The sequence below is a fragment of the Oncorhynchus clarkii genome, chromosome 28 (assembly GCF_045791955.1).
Source record: "Oncorhynchus clarkii lewisi isolate Uvic-CL-2024 chromosome 28, UVic_Ocla_1.0, whole genome shotgun sequence".
Lineage (NCBI taxonomy): Eukaryota > Metazoa > Chordata > Actinopteri > Salmoniformes > Salmonidae > Oncorhynchus > Oncorhynchus clarkii.
The window spans coordinates 30,698,211-30,722,284 of record NC_092174.1 but is presented as its reverse complement, the minus strand read 5'-3'; the positions used below and the strand labels follow the sequence as shown (position 1 = coordinate 30,722,284).

Sequence of the window (24,074 nt, the reverse complement as noted above, 5' to 3'; positions counted from 1 at the left end):
AGAAGACTGATCAGAGATGCAGCCAAGAGGCCCATGATCACTCTGGATGAACTGCAGAGATCTACAGCTGAGGTGGGAGACTCTGTCCATAGGACAACAATCAGTCGTATATTGCACAAATCTGGCCTTTATGGAAGAGTGGCAAGAAGAAAGCCATTTCTTAAAGATATCCATAAAAAGTGTTGTTTAAAGTTTGCCACAAGCCACCTGGGAGACACACCAAACATGTGGAAGAAGGTGCTCTTTTTGGCAACAATGCAAAACGTTATGTTTGGCGTAAAAGCAACACAGCTCATCACCCTGAACACACCATCCCCACTGTCAAACATGGTGGTGGCAGCATCATGGTTTGGGCCTGCTTTTCTTCAGCAGGGACAGGGAAGATGGTTAAAATTGATGGGAAGATGGATGGAGCCAAATACAGGACCATTCTGGAAGAAAACCTGATGGAGTCTGCAAAAGACCTGAGACTGGGACGGAGATTTGTCTTCCAACAAGACAATGATCCCAAACATAAAGCAAAATCTACAATGGAATGGTTCAAAAATAAACATATCCAGGTGTTAGAATGGCCAAGTCAAAGTCCAGACCTGAATCCAATCGAGAATCTGTGGAAAGAACTGAAAACTGCTGTTCACAAATGCTCTCCATCCAACCTCACTGAGCTCGAGCTGTTTTGCAAGGAGGAATGGGAAAAAATGTCAGTCTCTCGATGTGCAAAACTGATAGAAACATACCCCAAGCGACTTACAGCTGTAATCGCAGCAAAAGGTGGCGCTACAAAGTATTAACTTAAGGAGGCTGAATAATTTTGCACGCCCAATTTTTCAGTTTTTGATTTGTTAAAAAAGTTTGAAATATCCAATAAATGTCGTTCCACTTCATGATTGTGTCCCACTTGTTGTTGATTCTTCACAAAAAAATACAGTTTTATATCTTTATGTTTGAAGCCTGAAATGTGGCAAAAGGTCGCAAAGTTCAAGGGGGCCGAATACTTTCGCAAGGCACTGTATGTGCAAGAGGAAACAGCAGCATCAGTCTCACTATGGAAGGTGGCGGGATCTTTATATTCAGTGTTGGGTTCCATTTAGAGCTGGGCAGTATACAGTTTTTATGATATTGGTATTGATGCACAGATCGTTTGGGATTTTTACTTGACCTTTTATAACAGTATTTGAGTTTTTGGTTTGTTAAATGTGATACGCTGTGTGTAACGTCCATTTTTATAGTTTACTTCGCAACTTGAGTCATTTCTCTCCGCTCTCAATTTCCATTTAAGGGGCTTTATTGGCATGGGAATCATATGTCGACATTGCCAAGGTGCAATAAAAAAAAAATACAGTAAACATTACACTTACAAATGTTCCAAAAGAATAAAGACATTTCAAATGTCTATAGTTAAAGTACAAAAGGGAATATAAATAAACATATGGGTTGTATTTACAATGGTGGTTCTTCACTGGTTGCCCTTTTCTTGTGGCAACAGGTCACAAATCTTGTTGCTGTGATTGCAGTGGTATTTCACCCAATAGATATGGGAGTTTTTCAAAATTAGATTTGTTTTTGCATTCTTTGTGGGTTTGTGTAATCTGAGGGAAATATGTGTCTCTAATAGGGTTATACATTTGGCAGGAGGTTAGGAAGTGCTGCTCAGTTTCCACCTCATTCTGTGGGCAGTGTGCACATAGCCCCTCTTCTCTTGAGAGCTAGGTCTGCCTTCGGGGGCCAGGTATTCTGCCACTGTGTACTCTCTGTTTGGGACCAAATAGCTTTCTAGTTTGCTCTTTTTTTTGTCAATTCTTTCCAATGTGTCAAGTAATTATCTTTTTGATCTCTCTCTCCATGCGGCTAGCCCCGCCCCTGTCAGACCTAGCCCCGCCCCCTGTCACTTAAGGAACGCATTTGTTCCTCGACCTCGATACACTTGCATGTGCTGCCTTGACAATGCGGTCTGAATGCAACAATGTTGATGACAACTATGCTGTTTTCACTTTTCCTCTTAATAGAAATCCACTAGCGTTATATAATTACATGATTAGTTTGTGTTTCTTACATCTGCAAACAGCTAGTTTGTATTTTCTTAGCAAGTTAGGACTAAATCGTGTTAGCCGCTAATGTTAATTACTAGTTAGCTGATTATTAGCTAGCTAACTAATACATGTACGGAGTCAGAGCAAACGTTATCAGCTATACAGCCTGATAATACCAGTGATGGTGTAGACCTAAAATCAGCATGTTTGTGCAACAGTATCTTCTCAAACAAAGAGGAATACGCAAAGCATGAATATGTTAAGAAAATAAAAACATGTATCTAAAGCTTGTAGGGTCCCCTAGGAAACACAACACTTGTTCCTACCCTGTCACAATAACTCCTCCCTGGCATTTTCATTTGTTGTCCTGTCAAACAAGACACTATTATATTCTATTCTATTAACCATATAATTAGAATACTCATTATATTTCCATGATTCCAATAGTTCACCCAAGTGTTTTGCTAAAAAATCACAACATTTACAAAAAAGACCTAGATTGTTTGCCCATATTGTGCTGCCCTAAGTGGCAGTGTGGAAATGATCTCAAGTTAGCGATGAAAATGCTGAAAATTATTTCTGGTTGAAGTTGAATTGACCAGTATAAAACAAATGAGAATGGAGAAAGACCCATTGAAATCACATATAATGTATGTGTTGCCACCCTAGGGTCACACACTACTCAAAGAAAATTTGGAACTTTTATTATTCCAAAAATAATAATACCGCCATATCGCTCAGCCCTAGTTCCATTGGGTGGTTGAGTGTCGGAGCACGAGACATTGGAGTTGGGTGGCACACCATACACGGGCCACGGAAAGACAGAATATATTATAGAATGTTTGATGCTTTACATTTCCAAGCTCAGTATATTCTGTTGATGTATGGGAGAGTGGGGTAAGTTGAATCGCCCATGTTTCTAGGAAACTATACACAAAATGTATAATTGTACCAAATATTTAGGAAGAGGTCATCATTTCATGGAGTCTAATGGAAGAAACCACATGGAAAAAGTGGTAAGCAAGTTAAGTCCAAAAAACAGATATTTACCAGTCAAATTAATTAGTGTGTAAAAGGTTTCATGATGCTTGTATCTAAACCAATGTATATTTAAAGATTTGTTCTATACATCAGTTGGGCTCTCTATAAGCTTCAATATGAGATACTAAACCTAGTATTAAAGTAATCCTTGAAGCTGTGTGGGCTAATAGTCAAAATGTTTGCCTTGGGGTAAGTTGAGCCAACGGAAAGTTGAAGTGTTTTCTTCCCAGGTGTTTGGCAAGGCATTAGCTCTGGGATATGAGGTAACAACAGGACCTGTCCTATGTTAAAAATAAAACACTTAAGTATACAATGTTTGTTAGGTGTTAAACCTGTTAGAATATGCTTAAAATAATTAAGAGACAAGTGACAAGCTGTACTGTTTACATGAATACTGGTTATTTCCAGGGATATACAACATCCTGAAATATATGTAGATATGTTTGTTAGAAAGAATACTATTTCCCTTGACGGAATGAAAAAAAAAATGGCTCAACTTACCCGACTCTCCCCTACTGTAATTTAGCCATTGAACTTTATTTCAGGTCAGAGGCTCAACTGTTATCTAGGAAGATAGAAGGAGCCCTGCAGTTGACCCACACTCAATCTGGGTATGTGATAAGAGAGAGAGATAACAATGATGAATTTACAGCATATTGCCCAAGTTAGCTCATGCCAAGTCATTTGCTTTGCTCTAGCTTGCAGTAATACAACTTTTCAAACTAGTATTTTTAACTTGATATTTTTGGTCATGGATAGTATTCCTCCATGCAGCTCCCCATCAGAGTTCAAAATATACCATCAGCTATTTGTAACTATACTTCGACTACTGCAGCAAACTTGTGGCTACTTTTCTAACTAAAAGGAATGTAATTTATAGATATTTACCTGATCACAAAGGAAACTAAACATACTAAAATGATTTGTATATCATGACACAGTTAGTAATAGAACCTGAAAAATCAGTTAAAGAAAATAGTAGGGCTGTCAAAGTTAACATGTTTCTCGGCAAAAACATTTTATAACGTTAATCGAGTCTCTATTTCTTCACCGCACGGAACTTTTTAAGCGCGCATGCTTCCGTACGGACTTTTTTATGAGCAGAACACAACACGGAACACAGCTATAATCAATGCTTGCGCTTTTACAGCGCTGAAGACCGTGTGGCTAGCTAGCAGATTACTTGACCACTGACTAGACTATGCACAAATGTGGATGGCACAGGTTAGAACTGAAAAGGAATAGGCTACTCAAATACATTTTTGAAAAGGTAGGCTGCAAGATTGGGGTGTGAAGCGGATGTGTGAGAGCGGGAGTAAGTGCATAAGAAACTCCCTGTGAGAGCGAGAGGATGTGGGAGGGTGGGAAAGTGTGACGGCCTATGTGTGTAATGTTATCTGAACAGTACAGATGATTAGTGTTTTCATAACATTGTTGGACAAGATCTTTGTATCCAGAGCCAGTTCTATTTTTCTTTTGTCACACTCATTTAGAATGCCTGAAGCTTTAACATAACTTAAAGCTGTGTGTGTGTGTTGTGCTTAAGTGTTAAATTTCAATAACATAGATAAGAGGGAGTAGGCTGTTTATAATAGCAATAAGACACGGGGGTTTGTGGTATATGGCCTCCGCGTTGTTTTGTGCGTAAGAACAGCTCTTAGCCGTGGTATATTGGCTATATACCACACCCCCTCGTGCATTATTGCTTAATTAAAACATTCGGATGTAGATTATTTGAGTTTCAAAGCAGTATAACTCAATGCACTGCTTTGGCCCAATTTAAGTAAATAAAGAAATTGTGATTAACTAATGCCATTAAATATTTGGGCCCTGGTCAAAAGTTTTGCACTATAGAGGGAATAGGGTGCCATTTTGGAAGCAACCTAGCTGTTATGATGGCTGTTCAAAGATCTACAGGGTAGAGAGACGGGAGTGTATTCACACACCACAGACTCTAGTAGGAGTGGGAGCTGAGCCAGGGATTGAGCCAATGACCTTGCTGATTAGAATGGTCAGTCAAATAGACTCCTGTGGCTTACAGTGAGTTGATACAGTACATGATTTATACAGTGGGGCAAAAAAGTATTTAGTCAGCCACCAATTGTGCAATTTCTCCCACTTAAAAAGATGAGAGAGGCCTGTAATTTTCATCATAGGTACACTCCAACTATGACAGACAAAATGAGGGGAAAATCCAGAAAATCACATTGTAGGATTTTTAATGAATTTATTTGCAAATTATGGTGGAAAATAAGTCATAAATAAAAACATCCCTGGCTTGTGAAGAGAGCAACATGCAGGGCCATAGTAAACAGCAGACCTGTGTTCAAATAAAGTATTTGAACAGATAAAGTATCTGTGCTAGATTGAGTTGTCTGGGGCAATGGAACCAATGGACTTGTCTCAAGAACAAACCCTGTCCCTGTGGCATAAAGCAGGCTCAATAAAGAATGAAGTACTTGAAAGGAAACAAATACTGTTTGAAACCATTTCTGGTAAGCAGAGTAGTCTCTTACCATGTAGGAGGGGAAGATGAGGACTCTCTTGTGCTTCCCACATGGCCACTGGGGATCGTCCAACAGATTGGGGTCATACTCCCGGATCAAGTCCCCCAGATCATTCCCTGCAGAGGACAAAAGGACAGTCCCGGGACCACCTGTACGTAAAATCTATACACAAATTACTAAAAGCGTCTGCTAAAGGGCATATTACTATATATTAGTCACACAATGAGCCAGGGATAAACAAACACTGGGGCCGAGAAATACAAATTATTTTTCCACTTCTAATACAAAGTCAAGCCCTCAATGTTGAACAAGTAATTGATAAACTAAAACATCACACTGTGGATGGGGAAAAGTGATGTGTATCATCCTCACTCTGACATACACCTATTCAGGGGCTCTCTCCAGGACGGAGGATCCACACACTGGCCTGTATGAATGCCACAACTACTCCAGAGAATCCACTCACTCACATGACTGACCTGTGTCGATGCTGCTCTGATTGCTGTTGGCCCGGCCCAAGCTGAGGCTGCGGTGGCTGGCGTTACGAAACTGAGAGATGGATGAAGTGGAGTCGATGGTGTTCCTGCGTCCGCTGCCCAGGGCGTTGGTGGGGTACAGGAACTGAGTGTATGATACAGTCTGTGGAGAGAGACATACTCACATTTTAACAGCATGTTATTGGACCACTGTCTGCGCTGTTTGGACCACTGTTACATACTCCAAAAATCCTTCCCTATTCTCTTCCTTGAGGTGATAACTGATCTGTAACAAAGTAGGGAGGAAAGGATAGGTCTCCCATCCTCTCTCACCTTTCCATAGGCCCCCAGCTCCACTCCCTCCAGCCCGATCACCATCTCCTTGGCACTGACCCCGCCCGAGGGGTGACGCTGCCGCCCGCTTTCCAGTTTCACATCCCTGCCGGGGCACAAAACCTTTAGACACCCCTTCCCCTAAAACCCACACACCCTGCCAGTCTTCTGTCTAGGGTCTAGACTCCACCTCAGTATCTCTCTCACCATCTATCACAGAAAATAAATGGAAGCTCTAAAAAAGGAATGTGGAATTAGACCAGGTAGAGAACCTAAGAGAAGCTATCATTCCATGTTCCCAGAATTCCACAGTGCCATAATGCCCCAGAGAGGACTGAGCTAATTAAGGCAATTTAATCACCCAGTTCTTATAAACACTGGGGTAAATCAACAAAAACACTAATTGGGGCAAGAAAGGAAAACATTTCAGGAAAAAGTCCTAAAAGACAGAAGCGTGGGCTTGTGGACATCATTTAGATAATTATTATTTTAGGCCTATATGGTACTGAGTATAAGACAGGGTATGGGATTTTAGCTTGGTCAGTTCTCTACATAGTCAAAGTGCATTTTGCTGCAATGACACTCAGCCAAGCAATCTCAACTGCCAATTAGCAGCATTGGGTAGTCAGGAATGAGGCTATTGAATTCATTAGGGGCTTCATTAGCTCTTTAACCCTTCGTTGTATGGCTAGGCTTAGGAAGATTAGGCTGCATAAATTATCCTGTTCTGCTCCTCACTAAGCCCACTAAATGGTGCTTTCTTTCTTTCTGTCCATTGTATTCTCTGTGTTAATCAGTTATTTTTCTTTCTCACTTCCTCCAAAACAAGCTATTTCATTGGGGTGCACCAGGACCCAGGTCAAACCAACACTGCCTCTTTCCCCAGGCAGGCAGGCCAGGTGGAAAGCTATATAACAGACCGGAAAGAGTTCAAGACTACCGTGGGTCCCCATAACACGAAGGAGTCTGAACTTTGTGTTGCAATAAGAAAAAACAACAGTCTGACTACTGGTAAGCCAGGCTTTCTCTTCCAAGGGCCAAGAAATATAATCTCTAACCGCACAGGGAGAGCAATATGAACAACAACAAACTGAGATGTCATGTGTAAACTCCAAACAGAAACTACATAATGCTCTGTTATGGTTATGGATGGATCATTTGGGACCACTCCGAAATGTAAGTGTGTGTTATGCAATCGCAGCAAAGCGCATGCAAAGTTAAGTTAAAGTGCTGAGATAAAAACATGCTACGGAATCTTTGAGGGCAGCAACGAATTGAGGAAAAGTGCAGCCTAAATGATAACAGCAAAGCCAAGAGACGGTTGCAATGGGCAAAACGAAGTCGTATTAGAATTAATCTAAACAACCTCATGATGTCTTCCAAAGACAAATAGTCTAGATACAGCAAACTACAGGCCTACATGGAAACATAATGACATGGATACAATCCTTAAATGGGTGTGATTCATTACTTTTAAGTTAATTCATTCAGTAGATTACTTGTTCACCACTCTTGCAAACATTTATTTTGTTGTAGTAAAAAAGCATCCACCAAAACCAACCCGTCTAGAACACTGTTCATTGTAATGATGTTATCCCCGTCCCAATGTAATAAAGTACTAGTTATATATCGGCAGAAACAAAAGGGATGTGAGAACGGGGGAAAGCAGGGAACGAAGGATGGAAAAATGGAGGTTGGCATGCTGTAGGATACATACCCTGCTTGGCTACAATCTCGATAGGGCAGGACAGAAAATACACTATACAAGGATCTTCTGCCACTGATTAGGACTATCCTATAAAAACAAAATGAACTAGGTGAAAAAGACACTCAGATTTACAGGTTAAGATGGAGGAAAAAGTGAGCAGTAAAACAATCAAGATTTAGAAAACTAAATGAAATACTGTTTTTTGTATGTGTTCTGTGAGTGTATTGTGGAGTATGTAATATGTAGTCAGAGGTTTGGGAACAAAATTATGCAGCTCTTTTCAAATGATGTTACTAGCCATGTCTTGCTTTGGAGACTAAACAAGACCAAACTCGTTTATCATACAATTTCAGAATAGCAGCTGCACGCGAGGTAAAAACCTATAGTACAGTCAAATTGAACCACTCCTCAAAGTGGTTTGCATAACTGCTGCTACAATTCATTGAGAAATTGCTTCATAAAACTTTGTCACTGATTTATACTTTTTGAGTTATGACATAAAATAACAGGCCTACTCACTGATCAATATCAACGTCACAGGCAGAATGGGACGTATGGCAATTCATTACTGCTGTATATGGCACACTGATTAGCTAGATAAGAGTAAATAAAAACAACAGCAACTGCATAGAGATTGAATGTAAAGCACAACAGTTGCTGTCCCAATTCAACCACCTAAAATCCAGAAATAAGCTTTATTAAAAGCTACTATGAAGACAGAATGTATCAGCACACTCCTTTTTCTTCCTGGGACAAAAGAAAGGCTTTGCACCCATTCAAATACCTGTCAAGACAGATATATAACAATTCATCAAAATAAATAGGTCCGGTACACACCCAAGTGTAAAAGAAGCTTGAGGCTTGTAAGTTCAAAACATCCAGAATAAAACATTTTAAAAAGATAGTTGAATAATCTGTGTAATACAACATTAAGTGCTTTGGAAATAGGTTAACTGTCCAATTTCTTTTAGATTCCAGGAAATATCCATAAAAGCCTATAGTATTTATTACTGAGAGAAGCTGCTGTACACTAGCTACATACAGTATCTCTGTGTTATATATCAAATAAGTCATTAACATCTGTGTGACCAAATTTCTTCAGTGCTCTGGAATATCTAAGAAAGTGCATGTATCATTGTTTATAAAAGTGAGATAGTGTGATGCGTTTCATGATTCAAGGGTGTGGTCCTCAATGTATAGCTTTGACAATATGAAATATGAACTCAATATGAGAGAATTTCTGTGAAGATGAATCTTTCAATGAACTGCTGATCAGTCTGATAAATTATCCTATTGAATTATAAATGTATCAATCAATAGTAAATTATTTGATAGTACTAAGCAATAAGGAATAGCTTAGAATAAGTGACCTACATCTCTAGTAGATTTCATTAACCTGAGGGGTATTCAAACTACTGTGCGTTCATTGGGGGGATTTTCTATTGAAGGTTTGTATTGAATTAGGGATGGGGTTGTTTTCATTCATACCTTCCATTGCGCATATCATGTTGCCTCATATTCTTGATGAAGTGGACCTTTTTGAAGCTCTTTGGTCGGGGTGAACCTGAGAGGGTTCTGCATCTAAAAACACATTTTATTCAAGACAGATCAAAACCAATGTGATTCATTGAGATCCATTTGGAGCAGTAAAAGACCACAACATGCCTTTAACAACCGTAAACAGATAGACTGAGCCAGACCAAGACATTACAGTGTTGCCTGATGTTCCCACCACCACCACCCCAAAGGACATAAAATGTCTCCATATAGCAAACTGAAGTGAAACTACAGCTCCTCCAGTGTCATCATCTATCAAAATACTTCCCAGGCCAAAGCTGTTATTGACTTCTCGAGTACCGCTCTAAAACGAGAGGAAAATATGAGCAAACCAAATCTGTTTCTGGGTGGTGTGCCGAGTTGTGTGATCTGTGACAGTTGTTGCTATACAATACCTGCGTAGAGGGGCGTTCTCCTCAATGTCTTCCAGTGTCTCCAAGGAGGATCGCTGAGAGATGAGCCTCCGTCTGTGGAGAAAAGGGAAATAAGGAGCTGGTATTGAGTTTACAAGCAACTTGTGTTGCGCCTAACCAGCTCTACCTCGCCCTGGAAGAGGAAAGACTGGACACTATGTATAAGGCCCATTTAGAATCATTCATTCTGAATTGCAAGATATTTGCTAAATTATGGTCATTACTTGGTAATGATTATGCAGGTTAAAACCCTTGGCTTACCATAACAGAGAAAGAAATGTGTTGATGTAATAAAATGGTCAAATCACTCTTAATCATGGGCTTTCGCAAAGAGGCCTAAATGTCAATAGAGTGAGGTTCCTTGTTCATGATAAACCCTGAACACATGTCTTCAGAATTAATGGTATTAACCACATCATTCCTTATCTAACAGTAAGCAAGGTAGTTCTACCCAAATCCACTGGTTGACCTCCATCAAATCAAATTTTACTTGTCACATACACATGGTTAGCAGATGTTAATGTGAGTGTAGAGAAATGCTTGTGCTTCTAGTTCCGACAATGCAGTAATAACCAACGAGTAATCTAACCTAACAATTCCACAACTACTGTCTTATACACACAAGTGTAAAGGGATACAGAATATGTACATAAAGATGTATGAATGAGTGATGGTACAGAACAGCATAGGCAAGATGCAGTAGATGGTATAGAGTACCCTATATACATATGAGATGAGTAATGTAGGGTATATAAACATAAAGTGGCATAGTTTAAAGTGGCTAGTGATACATGTATTAAATAAAGATGGCAAGATGCAATAGATGATATAGAGGACAGTATATACATATACATATGAGATGAGTAATGTAGGGTATGTAAACATTATTAAGTAGCATTGTTTAAAGTGGCTAGTGATACATTTTTACATCAATTTCCATTATTAAAGTGGCTGGAGTTGAGTCAGTATGTTGGCAGCAGCCACTCAATGTTAGTGGTGGCTGTTTAACAGTCTGATGGCCTTGAGATAGAAGCTGTTTTTCAGTCTCTCGGTCCCAGCTTTGATGCACCTGTACTGACCTCGCCTTCTGGATGATAGCGGTGTGAACAGGCAGTAGATCGAGTGGTGGTTGTCCTTGATGATCTTTATGGCCTTCCTGTGACATCGGGTGGTGTAGGGGTCCTGGGGGGCAGGTAGTTTGCCCCCGGTGATGCGTTGTGCAGACCTCACTACCCTCGGGAGAACCTTATGGTTGTGGGCGGAGCAGTTGCCGTACCAGGCGGTGATACAGCCCGACAGGATGCTCTCGATTGTGCATCTGTAGAAGTTTGTGAGTGCTTTTGGTGACAAGCCGAATTTCTTCAGCCTCCTGAGCCTCCTGAGGTTGAAGAGGCGCTGTTGCGCCTTCTTCACAACGCTGTCTGTGTGGGTGGACCAATTCAGTTTGTCCGTGATGTGTACGCCGAGGAACTTAAAACTTACTACCCTCTCCACTACTGTCCCGTTATATCAGTATTGGGAAATCTTAGAAAAATGTTCAACATTGTACTGTTTTGAACCCAAATCTTAAATCATTGACGATCTAAAATCAACAAGTGATCATCCATAACAATCATTTTCATATTTCTTTAACGGTCTGGAGAATGAATGAGTAGCCTAAACTAACTGGACCTCTTAGTCTGGCCCATGTACATTACCTTCACGTTTGATGTGAAGTATAGCTAAAGTTTCTATGACTTTGTACTGTGCCGTCTTGTCAGGCACAGTGGCTTATTTACAAAGCAAAGCTGTAATCATTGACACCAGCACTGTGTGACTGACTGGCTGGCTGCTGTGGTCAATGATCACTGTTGTGTTCTACATTCTGACTAGTAGCCTCTGTGTGAGATCATGTAGAATGGTTAGAACATTCTAATCTAGAGTAAGGAACTGGTTTAGTTGGTAATTAATGCTACTTTTCTACTAACATCAGTGTATACATGTTATACTAAGGAAATTGTTTCCATAGCTAGCAGAATCAACAACCTCTGCATAATCAAAACAGTTGCTTAAAGTTCACAGTTAGCCATTGTTATGCAAATGCTGGCTGAAAAGTACCAGTGGCCCATTTAGACACGGATACCGGCCCACGTCGATGGAAACAGAAAAGTCTGAGCCTTTTGGGTAAAAGACTGAGGTAAATCCTGTATGGAAATATGCCATAAGAGGATAAAGACAATGGCTGGTTCATTTTGTTGTAACACTGTTGTCACACACAGGCCTTTCTTTCACACTTGGGTTGCATGACTTAGCCAGCGCAAAATCTATTAGCCCATTACTATAAAAAAATATAAAAAACATATTGCACAACTCCTGCCAGCCTGCTTGTCAGTTGTCACCAAGCTTTCAGGCTCCACTAAACATGTGGTACTTATTTAAATATACTCAATGACACTCAACTTGACTTGTCACCTCTTAAATTACCAATTCAGCGAGAGTGAAAGAATGAGCTGATGATAAGAGTATGCTCTCCGGCTGGTTAATCAACTACAGAACAGCAGAACAAATTAACAAAAAATGACTGTCCTTGACAAACTCCCAGCAGTAAGCAAGCCTAAACCAACAGAGGATGATTCAACAGTCTTTATACCACATAGGTGAGACTACATCATGTTTACAGGGGAATGTGGTTAGAAACAGCAATTGGAAAGGAAACCATTTCTAAAATGTCTAGCACTGAGATGTGCCAGAAATTGTAAACATGGTCAACTACATGGCATACATCCACTCTGCACTGAGATGGAATTGATTTTATTACATCTTCATATTTAACAAGGATAATCTCTTGAAGTTGAGAACCTCTCTTTTGAGAGAAACCTGGCAAGAAAGTAATGAAGGAAAGCATGTAGCCTACATGTTATGAATTCTCATCACATCCCCTCTGTGAATGTCAAAGAGATGGATCATTGACATTTACTCCAGAGGTGTTGAACTGCTGCACCCTCTAACCACTGTGGTTATTATGTGACCCTGCTGTTCATCTTGATAAATGATCTGGCCTCAATGGCCATGTACTCTTATCTCCACAGCAAGAAGAGTATCTGTGTAGCACTTTGTGACAACTGCTGATGTAAAAAGGGCTTTATAAAATACATTGGATTGATTGATTGATTATGGATCGTCAAGGTATTTGTGGCCGACAGGCCCGGCAACATCCTCCAGTGAGAATGCTGAGTGATGGATAGGGTGGCTACCATCATGCTAGCCTAAAGGCTTACATTCCTAGCCTGCTAGCTGCGCTAACATGCTATGGTTTACATTCCTGATGAGGTGACACATTCATTGGTTGCACAGAGCAGAGCAACTGCAATGAAACCTGTCTTAGCTACAGTGCATTCGGAGAATATTCAGAGCCCTTCCTTTTTTCCACATTTTGTTACGTTACAGCCATATTCTAAAATGTATTATCATTTCCCCCCCCCCCCCCCTCAATCTACACACAATACCCCATAATGACAAAGCGAAGACCAGGTTTTGAGAAATTAAGCTCAGGTTCATCCTGTTTCTATTGATCATCCTTGAGATGTTTCCGCAATTTGATTGGAGTCCACCTGTGTTAAATTCAATCGGACATGATTTGGAAAGGCACACACCTGTCTATATAAGGTCCCACAGTTGACAGTGCATGTCAGAGCAAAAACCAAGCCATGAGGTCGAAGTAATTGTCCATAGAGCTCAAAGACAGGGTTGAGTCGAGGCACAGATCTGGGAAAGGGTACCAAAAAACTTCTGCAGCATTGAAGGCCCAAGAACATAGTGGCTTCCATAATTCTTAAATGGAAGAAGTTTGGAACCACCAAGACTCTTCCCAGAGCTGGCCCCCGGCCAAACCGAGCAGTCTAAAAATTGACACCCTTAATAAAGATACTATATTGTAAGTGAGGAAGGTGACCAAGAACCCAATGGTCACTCTAACAGAGCTCCAGAGGTCCTCTGTGGAGGTGAGAGAACCTTCCAGAAGGACAACCATCAATGCAGCACTCCACCAATCAGGCCAGACGGAAGCCACTCTTGAGTAAAAGGCACATGACAGCTGGCTTGGAGTTTGCCAAAAGGCCCCTAAAGACTCTCAGACCATGAGAAACAAGATTCTCATTCTCAAAGTACAGAGATCCTTGATGAAAACCTGCTCCAGAGCACTCAGGACCTCAGACTGGGGTGAAGGTTCACCTTCCAACAGGACAACGACCCTAAGTCCACAGCCAATACAACACAGGAGTGTTTTCGGGACAAGTCGCTGAATGTCCTTTGAGTGGCTCAACCAGACCCCGGACTTGAACCCGATCTAACCTATCAGGAGAGACCTGAAAATATCTGTGCAGCAATGCTCCCCATCCAACTTGACAGAGTTTGAGAGGATCTGCAGTGAAGAATTGAAGAAACTCCCAAAACACAGGTGTGCCAGGCTTGTAGTGTCATACCCAAGAAGACATGAGGCTGTAATCTCTGCCAAAGGTGCTTTAATAAAGTACTGAGAGAATGGTCTGAATACTTATGTAAATGTTACTTTTTTTAAATATTTTTTTTTAAATAAATTAGCAAAAAATTCTGAACCTGTTTTTGCTTTGTCATGATGGGGTATTTTGTTTGTAGATTGAGGGGGGGAAACAATTTAATCCATTTTAGAATAAGGCTGTGACGTAACAATGTGGAAAAAGTCAAGTATTCTGAATACACTATGTCTCTCCACCTTCACCCTGGAGAACATGTTAACCAGAATAGCTAGGCTGTAGCAGTCAGCAGAGCAAATACAGCCCTCGCTGTCTGTTAGAAACATAACAGTGACCATGACCTCATCCCAGGTACTCTAATCTATCTATTGCCATGACAAATTATTAGGTTCACTCGATTACAGATGGCTTACTGTGCCAGATGTCATTGGGTCAAAATCTTATCACTGCTGCAAATTTCATTTTTGGACAGAATATTTTATTTTGACTACTAGGTTTTTATTTCACAGTTTTGTACAGTACACCTGATGGACTGAACCCATAAACTAGTTTCCACTGTTCAGCGGGACGCTCAGACTGATCCAGCTACTGTAGATGAACAACAGCAGGCCAGCCAGGAGGTGGACGTGCAAAGGATGTTTTACACACCCGTGCAAACAATAACACGTGGACCAGACTACTCATTCACTTCAACAAGACTGATACAGCAGTCTATTGATGTTTAACTGCAGGTCAAATCAAATGTTATTGTAGGTGCTGTCACGTTCTGACCTTAGTTCTTTTGTTATGTCTTTGTTTTAGGTCAGGGTGTGAGTTGGGTGGGTTGTCTATGTTAGTTTTTCTATGATTTGCTATTTCTGTGTTTGGCCTGGTATGGTTCTCAATCAGAGGCAGCTGTCAATCGTTGTCCCTGATTGAGAACCATATTTAGGTAGCCGGTTTTCTATTGTGTTTCGTGGGTGATTATTTTCCGTGTTAGTGTTTGTACCACACGGACTGTTTCGTTGGTTTCACTTTGTTATTTTGTATGTTGTAGTGTTCAGTTTGACTTATTAAAATGGACAATTACCACGCTGCAAATTGGTCCGCTCTATCTTACTCCTCATCAGAGGAGGAGGACGAAAACCCTTACAGGTGCAGCGAAATGCTTCTGTTTCTAGCTCCCACAGTGCAGTAATAATACCTAGAAATACACGCATAATCCAACAAGAAAGAAAGACATTTTTTTTTAAAAGAGTGCGGAATATACATGACCAAAAGTATGCTCCTCAACAAACATCTGCTTCCAAAATCATGGGCATTTAATATGGAGTTGGTCCCCCCTTTGCTGCTATAACAGCCTCAAGTCTTCTGGGAAGGCTTTCCACTAGAAGTTGGAACATTTCTGCAGGAACTTGCTTCCATTCAGCCACAAGAGCATTAGTGAGGTCAGGCAGGGATGTTGGGCGATTAGGCCTGGCTCACAGTCAGCGTTCCAAATCAATTCAAAGGTGTTCGATTGAGTTGAGGTCAGGGCTCTGTGCAGGCCAGTCAAGTTTTTCCACACCGATCTCAATAAACCATTTCTGTGTGGACCTGGCTTTGTGCAGTGGGGCATTGTCATGCTGAAACAGGAAAAGGCCTTCTCCAAACTGTTGCCACAAAGTTGGAAGCACAGAATCGTCTAGAATGTCATTGTATTCTGTATGTAGCGTTAAGAATTTTCTTCAATGGTATTAAGGGGCCTAGCCCAAACCATGAAACAGCCCCAGACCATTATTCCTCCACCACCAAACTTTACAGTTGGCACTATGCATTGGGGCAGCTAGGGTTCTCCTGGTATCCGCCAAACCCAGATTCGTCTGTCGGACTGCCAGATGGTGAAGCGTGAATCATCACGCCAGAGAACGCGTTTCCACTGCTCCAGAGTCCAATGGCAGGGACATTTACACCACTCCAGCCGACGCTTGGCATTGCACATGGTGATCTTAGGCTTGTGTGCAGCTGCTCGGACATGGAAACTCATTTCATGAGGCTCCCAACAAACAGTTATTGTGCCGACGTTGCTTCCAGAGGCAGTTTGGAACTCAGTAGTGAGTGTTGCAACCGAGGACAAACAATTTTTACGTGCTTCAGCACTCCCGGTCCCATTCTGTGAGCTTGTGTGGCCTACCACTTTGTGGCTTAGCCATTGTTGCTCCTAGATGTTTCCACTTCAAAATAACAGCACTTACAGTTGCCCGGGGCAGCTGTAACAGGGCAGACATTTGACGAACTGACTGGTTGGAAAGGTGGCATCCTATGACGGTGCCACATTGAAAGTCACTGAGCTCTTCAGTAAGGCCATTCTACTGCCAATGTTTGTCTATGGATGTGCATGGCTGTGTGCTCGATGTTATACACCTGTCAGTAACGAGCAATAGCCGAATCAACTAATTTGTATATATATATATATATGTGTGTGTGTGTGTGTGTGTGTGTAGACAGTATATTAATAGTAAAGGTGTGTACAGCAGTGACCAGCTTTCAATGACTCTGTACATAGGGCAAAGCAGTCTCTAAGCTGCAGGGTAGAGTACCGGGTGGTAGCCGGCTATTAACAGTGACTAAGGTTCAGGGCAGGGTACTGGGCGGAGGCCGGATAGTGGTGACTGTTTAACAGTCTGATGGCCTGGAGATAGAAGCTGTTTATCAGTCTCTCGGTCCCAGCTTGATGCACCTGTACTGTCGCCTCCTTCTAGATGGTAACGGGGTGAACAGTCCGTAGTTCGTGTGGCTGGTCCTTGATAAATCAACTCCAATCCAACAGTAGCATTCTGACTTTAACAAGGACTGGTCGAACTCCGAAGCTTTAAGGCAGAGCCCAGGCTACTTTCAATTATCGCCTCCTTCAATATTGACAGAACAACAATGGGCATCTAAGTAGAGCTGCCCATGAAAGACACAATCTGTCTGTGTTTTTGTTTAATTTATGGAGTTTTTTTTCTTCTTCTTAAAACTACATTGTTGGTTAAGAACTTGAAGTAAGCATGTCACTAATGTCTACAGCTGTTGTATTCCGCGCATGTGACATAACACTTGAATTGATTTGATATTCAAGCACTGTTCACATTCAATGAATTTCAAGCATGGTCTATTTAATCAATCTTAGGACATTCAAAAACAATTGGTATGTAACCTGACAGCTATGCTTGTCGCTTTTTAGGATAAGGAGCTGTAGTGCTCAACATAAAAGATTCAATTGTTTCACACGCACACCCATTGGCAGCCTGCCATGGACATTGTCTTCCCGTTCCGCTGTCGGGTGACAGAGTGGAAGTCAATCTAATGTTCTAGCCTTCTTACAATTACAGGCCAAAGAAAATTGAATCATTTGGGGGGAAAATCCAATCAACAAAGGCTATTCTCAGCCCCTTCGGTCTTTCTTCTCAAACACATTTACAACAACAACAGTGAATTCCTTCCTGCTACTGTAGCAGTGGGGGAGCTCTAAAAGCGCGTCTCGGCAGAAATATGTCCCAACGCTGCTAAATTCTTGCCACTGCTGTAAAACACTATATATAAATATAGGGGAAACACTGCTGCAGACATGGATAAAGGACAAGAACACATACCTATATTGTTGAAAACACACAGCACCTTGTGGTTAGTTGCTCTGGTTGCTTGACATACAGTAAAACCACTGAATCCATCCTTCCCCCTTCCCTTTAAATAGCATGTGGTTTAGGATGAACAACAGTGCTACTAGCATTGTGGAACTTGAACTAGTAAACTTGTACTGCAAGTTCCATTTTGGAAATAGAGTAACCCATCATGTCTATATTTCTTATCTCAAGACTCATTACCAGTAATGCTTTAATTATGGTGGCCGTTTTAACCATAAAGGCCTATCCTGCAGCTGCTTTGGAGATTTCGCTTACAGTTCAAGCCACAAGTGTTTCAGAGGCAAACTAGCCTAAGATTGCTGCTTACATAATCATGTAATTATGCCAACCATTCCTTCACCAAACAACAACCTCAACCTCTTAACCAAAAGGATATGACTCAATTGCACAAAACTGCAAAGGACCATTGTAATGGTTTATACTGCATGTGGTTTCTCTGCTATGGTTTCCCTTGGCTTCATAGTCTCCCTGTAGTAAGCTTTCGATCACAATGAGGACTTGTGAAAAATGGTTTAAAACATGGGGACATTGGAGTGCAGAATATAATTTACTGCATTAACTGTCAATCCATACAATTTTATGGGAATTTGATTTTGTGGCAACATTCACTAAGCTAAATGTGTTTTCATTTTAAAGCGGTTTAAACAGATCCACACCTCGGGCTGACACCTTTACAGTAGCAGCAAGACAGAGTGGGCGCCTTAAATTATGCTAGAATGTAAAAGGCCATTGTCTATGAGTCTAGCTTGAGCAGTAGAATACTGCAGCCTATGTAAACTCAACCATAATTTGCATGCATTAGAATCAATGCACACCGAATAAGATGGTTTTAAGCAGCGCTGATCTCAGAGTATCTTTTGGCAGCTGATCTGAGGGTTGGGGATTCCTGGCTGGGAGCAGGACTGGAGGCCATGAGAGAGGGAAGGGAGGAAGATGGAAAGAGAGAAATAAAGAGTATCTGGTATGGTGCCCTTGGGAGAGGAAGTGGAGTGAAGGACAGAAGATGGAGATAAACAGATAAAGGAGAGTCTGGCCGGGCAGCGTCTCTGAAAGCCTGGGCGTCCTGCCTTTCCCTTCCCAGCCAAGGTTCTCTCTCTGGATCTGGCCACTTTTCCACCAAGCTGCTGCCCTGGGAAAACAGACCAGGCACTGTGTGAGAGATGCCCATCTATGATGTGTCTGTGGAATATGGCCGGGGTCCCTCAACAGGTCGCCTTAGTTATTACTCAACAGCTTATAATTCAGTTTACAGTGGCAGCCTCCTTTGACCGACCGCATTCCATAACCTGGGGGGGGGTTTAACTACTGAATCATTGTAATGTACAGTGCCTTCAGACAGTATTCAAATCAAAGTTTATTTGTCATGTGTGCTGAATACAGTGAAATGCTTACTTACAGGCTCTAACCAATAGTGCAAAAAATGTATTAGGGGAACAATAGGTAAGTAAAGAAATAAAAACAACAGTAAAAAGACAGGCTATATACAATAGCGAGGCTATATACAGACACCAGTTAGTCAGGCTGATTGAGGTAGTATGTACATGTAGATATGGTTAAAGTGACTATGCATATATGATGAACAGAGAGTATCAAATCAAATTTTATTTGTCACATACACATGGTTAGCAGATGTTAATGTGAGTGTAGCGAAATGCTACATGCTAACATTAACAGAGAGTAGCAGTAGCGTAAGAGGGGTTGACGGTGGTGGGACACAATGCAGATAGCCCAGTTAGCCAATGTGCGGGAGCACTGGTTGGTCGTCCCAATTGAGGTAGTATGTACATGAATGTATAGTTCACACCCCTTCACTTTTGTTACAATGTGGGATTCAAATGGATTTAATTGTATTTTTTTGTCAACAATATACACAAAATACTATGTTAAAAATACTGTAATGTTAATGGGTAAAAAAAAATATATATATATATATATATATTTACAGTATAATCACAAAAGTGAGTACACTCCTCACATTTTTGTAAATATTTGAGTATATCTTTTCATGTGACAACACTGAAGAAATGACACTTTGCTGCAATGTAAAGTAGTGAGGTACAGCTTGTATAACAGTGTAAATTTGCTGTCCCCTCAAAATAACTCAACACACAGCCATTAATGTCTAAACCACTGGCAACAAAAGTGAGTACACCCCTAAGTGAAAATGTCCAAATTGGGCCCAATTAGCCATTTTTCCTCCTCGGTGTCATGTGACTCGTTAGTGTTACAAGGTCTCAGGTGTGAATGGGGAGCAGGTGTGTTAAATTTGGTGTCATCGCTCTCACACTCCCTCATACTGACTGGTCACTGGACGTTCAACATGGCACTTCATGGCAAAGATGGCCTGGGCTATAAGAAGATTGCCAAGACCCTGAAACTGAGCTGCAGCACAGTGGCCAAGACCATACAGCGGTTTAACTGGACAGGTTCCACTCAGAACAGGCCTCGCCATGGTCAACCAAAAAAGTTGAGTGCACGTGCTTAGCGTCATATCCAGAGGTTGTCTTTGGGAAATAGATGTATGAGTGCTGCCAGCATTGCTGCAGAGGTTGAAGGGGTGGGGGGTCAGCCTGTCAGTGCTCAGACCATATGCTGTACACTGTATCAAATTGGTCTGCATGGCTGTCGTCCCAGAAGGAAGCCTCTTCTAAAGATGATGCACAAGAAAGCCCACCAGCAATTTGCTGAAGACAAGCAGACTAAGGACATGGATTACTGGAACCATGTCCTGTGGTCTGATGAGCAAGAAACTTGCTGATGAGCAAGAAACTTATTTGGTTCAGATTGTGTCAAGCGTGTGTGGCGGCAACCAGGTGAGGAGTACAAAGACAAGTGTGTCTTGCCTACAGTCAAGCATGGTGGTGGGAGTGTCATGGTCTGGGGCTGCATGAGTGCTGCCGGCACTGGGGAGCTACAGTTCATTGAGGGAACCATGAATGCCAACATGTACTGTGACATACTGAAGCAGAGCATGATCCCCTCCCTTCGGAGACTGGGCCTCAGGGCAGTATTCCAACATGATAACGACCCCAAACACACCTCCAAGACGACCACTGCCTTGCTAAAGAAGCTGAGGGTAAAGATGATGGACTGGCCAAGCATGTCTCCAGACCTAAACCCTATTGAGCATCTGTGGGACATCCTCAAACGGAAGGTGGAAGAGTGCAAGGTCTCTAACATCCACCAGCTCTGTGATGTCGTCATGGAGGAGTGGAAGAGGACTCCAGTGGCAACCTGTGAAGCTCTGGTGACTCCATGCCCAAGAGGGTTAAGGCAGTGCTGGAAAAGTATGGTGGCCACACAATATTGACAGTTTGGGCCCAATTTGGACATTTTCACTTAGGGGTGTACTCACTTTTGTTGCCAGCGGTTTAGACATTAATGGCTGTGTGTTGAGTTATTTTGAGGGGACAGCAAATTTACACTGTTATACAAGCTGTACACTCACTACTTTACATTTACATAGCAAGTGTCATTTCTTCAGTGTTGTCACATGAAAACATATACTCAAATATTTACAAAAATGTGAGGGGTGTACTCACTTTTGTGATATACTGTATATAGATTAGATAAGTATTCGACCCCCTGAGTTGCTTACATGTTAGAATCACCTTTGGCAGCAATTACAGCTGTGAGGCTTTTTGGGTAAGTCTCTAGGAGCTTTCCACACCTGGATTGTGCAACATTTGCCCATCATTATTTTAACAAATGCTTAAAGCTGTCAAATTGATTGTTGATCATTGCTAGGTCTTGCCATATATTTAGATGCCCTTCTTTGCAAGGCATTGGAAAACTTCCCTGGTCTTTGTGGTTGAATCTGTGTTTGAAATTCATTGCTCGACTGAGGGACCTTACAGATAAGTGTGTGTGTTTGTGGGGTATAGGCAGGGACAGAGTGTCAGGCAGCCTCAGATTTTCCCTGTGCTCTGGTCCACTCTACAGAGTAAACAAAGGTATTAAAGGTGTCCATGATCCGATGTGTTGAGGAGTACTGGGTTACAGGTTGTTTATATTGCATAGGAGAGGGCAAGGCAGCAGGTGCAGGGCAGCTTTGTAAAGTCCTCCCAACCGGTTATGGGGACAAATCTGCATGGGTGACCGTATCTGCACAGGGGGGAAAAGTCCACCTTCCTGCTGGACATGCCTTTCAGTGCTACCATGAATATAACATGTTTTACAAATTCTGTTATTTGAGAGCACATGCATCATACTGGTTAATAGGCAGGCTAATCAAAATGATTCCACAATGGTTGACCTTTTCAATCTAATCCCGCTGATTCCACCTAAATCAATGGGCCACTGCATGTGCACAGTTGTTAGCAGCATACTAAATTTCACATATAGAGAAAGCCAAGGCTCTTGCTCTTTGCTGTAATCTGTCTCTTTGTATAAACTTGTATTTAGCAGTACACTGACTAAAACTGAGGATGCCGTTTGAGCAGCCCTAGTACAAAATATGACCGGAGAAACCTGTGCTATTGTTGAGATGATAACTGAAGATACACATTAGTATAGCCCAGGTCTGTGTGGATCCTGTTTGGTGGCTTCACTCAACAAAGACCTTCCTGAAAACTCTAACCTTACTTTCAGTGACTATTGCAATATGAGTGTTGCAATACTGTAGCCAAACTGTATTGTTGACACTTGGGTTGCAATACTGTAGCCTATGACATGCATAATTTGTGAGAGTGCAGTGTAAACATTGACTGACTGTGGGCTTCTGTGTCACAATTCCCATTCCCAATATGGGCAACCAGTAATCTCCTTCACACATGTCATGAATGTAAACACTACATGATGGAGATATCTACAATTGCCCTACCTTGATCTCTGCAGCTCCAGGACAGAGTTGGCTATCTGTCCTCCCTCCAAACAGAAGCCTTGGGAAGCCTGCCTGGAGTAGGCAGCAGGCACAACTCCCTGAGTGTAGGTTTGAAGCCTGCCTCTAATCGCGGCTGGTACTGCAGAGAAAGGCGAACTGAAAATCGAAGGGCCGAAAGCATCCCCTTCCGGATCTGTACACGCTTGAGCTGCAGCGGCGGGACCAATCCCAAAACTATCTCGTGCGTTAGCAATCAGAGCCTGGTTTGCAATAGCGAGCGCCTGGGTGGCCGTGGGGGTCGCTACCCCTGTGTCACTGCCAGCCGCGTACAGCGGACGCTCTGCTGCAGAAACCAGCCTCTGTCTAGTCCTCGACTCAATTGAATTATCCTCTTCGATCTGATTGTCGGCATCATCTTGCACCGGTCGACCATCCAAAGAAATGTTACTGAGAAAAGAGAGTGCGGCTTGTCTCCTCCGAGGGTCTATGCGTTTCCGCGTATGCTCGATACTGGAATGCTTTATCTGGAGCGTGGTTGTGGATGTATTGCTGCTCGTGGCAGCCGCCATGGTCCACTTCCAGCGATTCGAATCGGCGAGCAGAGGTTTTGTCAATATGACATTAAAAGTGTGCTTATGTAGATAGCAAATGTTAAAGCCTTGTATTGTAAGTGCAAGCTTAAACTGACTAAAACAGGATGGTTATGTGTCTGCAGTATTGTGGCAGCAGGGAAAAATTGGACCAATAGGCTTTCAGGGACACACGAAAGGGTTATTTTTTTTATTTTTTTTCATTTTCCTCCCGTGCCCTCCCTCTTCAGACTTCTGGACTGGTTATCCAAAATTACATAAAAATGTCATCAGGTATAGCAGATTTTGGCCACATTCAGAAATAACTAATGGATTACCATGTGTTATATTTGCATGTTAAAGCAGTTAAATTGATTGGAAATATGCATTTTTGGAAATTGTGCTTTGGGGTTCATATTACGGAAGTAATGGGTAACCATAATAGCCCTAGGCTATTTACCAAGGACTCAAAGCATAAACTCTT

At 41.8% G+C, this 24,074-nt stretch overlaps 1 protein-coding gene and 1 long non-coding RNA gene across 3 annotated transcripts in view; one reads left to right on the top strand and one right to left on the bottom strand.

Moving 5' to 3' along the window:
- LOC139386886 (CDK5 and ABL1 enzyme substrate 1-like) overlaps nucleotides 1-23,740 on the bottom strand; it is a 29,740-nt gene extending 6,000 nt beyond the window's left edge. Inside the window, exons 1-7 of one of the 2 annotated variants that reach the window (XM_071132750.1) lie at nucleotides 23,022-23,714; nucleotides 10,048-10,119; nucleotides 9,584-9,676; nucleotides 8,105-8,182; nucleotides 6,388-6,493; nucleotides 6,058-6,217; nucleotides 5,588-5,694 (exon numbers count right to left, since the gene is read on the bottom strand). In XM_071132750.1, coding sequence (XP_070988851.1) covers nucleotides 5,588-5,694; nucleotides 6,058-6,217; nucleotides 6,388-6,493; nucleotides 8,105-8,182; nucleotides 9,584-9,676; nucleotides 10,048-10,119; nucleotides 23,022-23,590 — 1,185 coding nt within the window. In that variant the 5' untranslated portion in view covers nucleotides 23,591-23,714. Of the gene's footprint in view, nucleotides 1-5,587; nucleotides 5,695-6,057; nucleotides 6,218-6,387; nucleotides 6,494-8,104; nucleotides 8,183-9,583; nucleotides 9,677-10,047; nucleotides 10,120-23,021 lie in introns of both variants that reach the window. The other variant, XM_071132751.1, reaches the window with a different exon arrangement.
- LOC139386888 (uncharacterized) lies at nucleotides 4,179-9,393 on the top strand. Its single transcript, XR_011629107.1, has 3 exons — nucleotides 4,179-4,341; nucleotides 5,654-5,729; nucleotides 5,971-9,393. It is a non-coding gene; the product is annotated as an uncharacterized lncRNA (long non-coding RNA).
- Nucleotides 23,741-24,074: the final 334 nt, after the last annotated feature.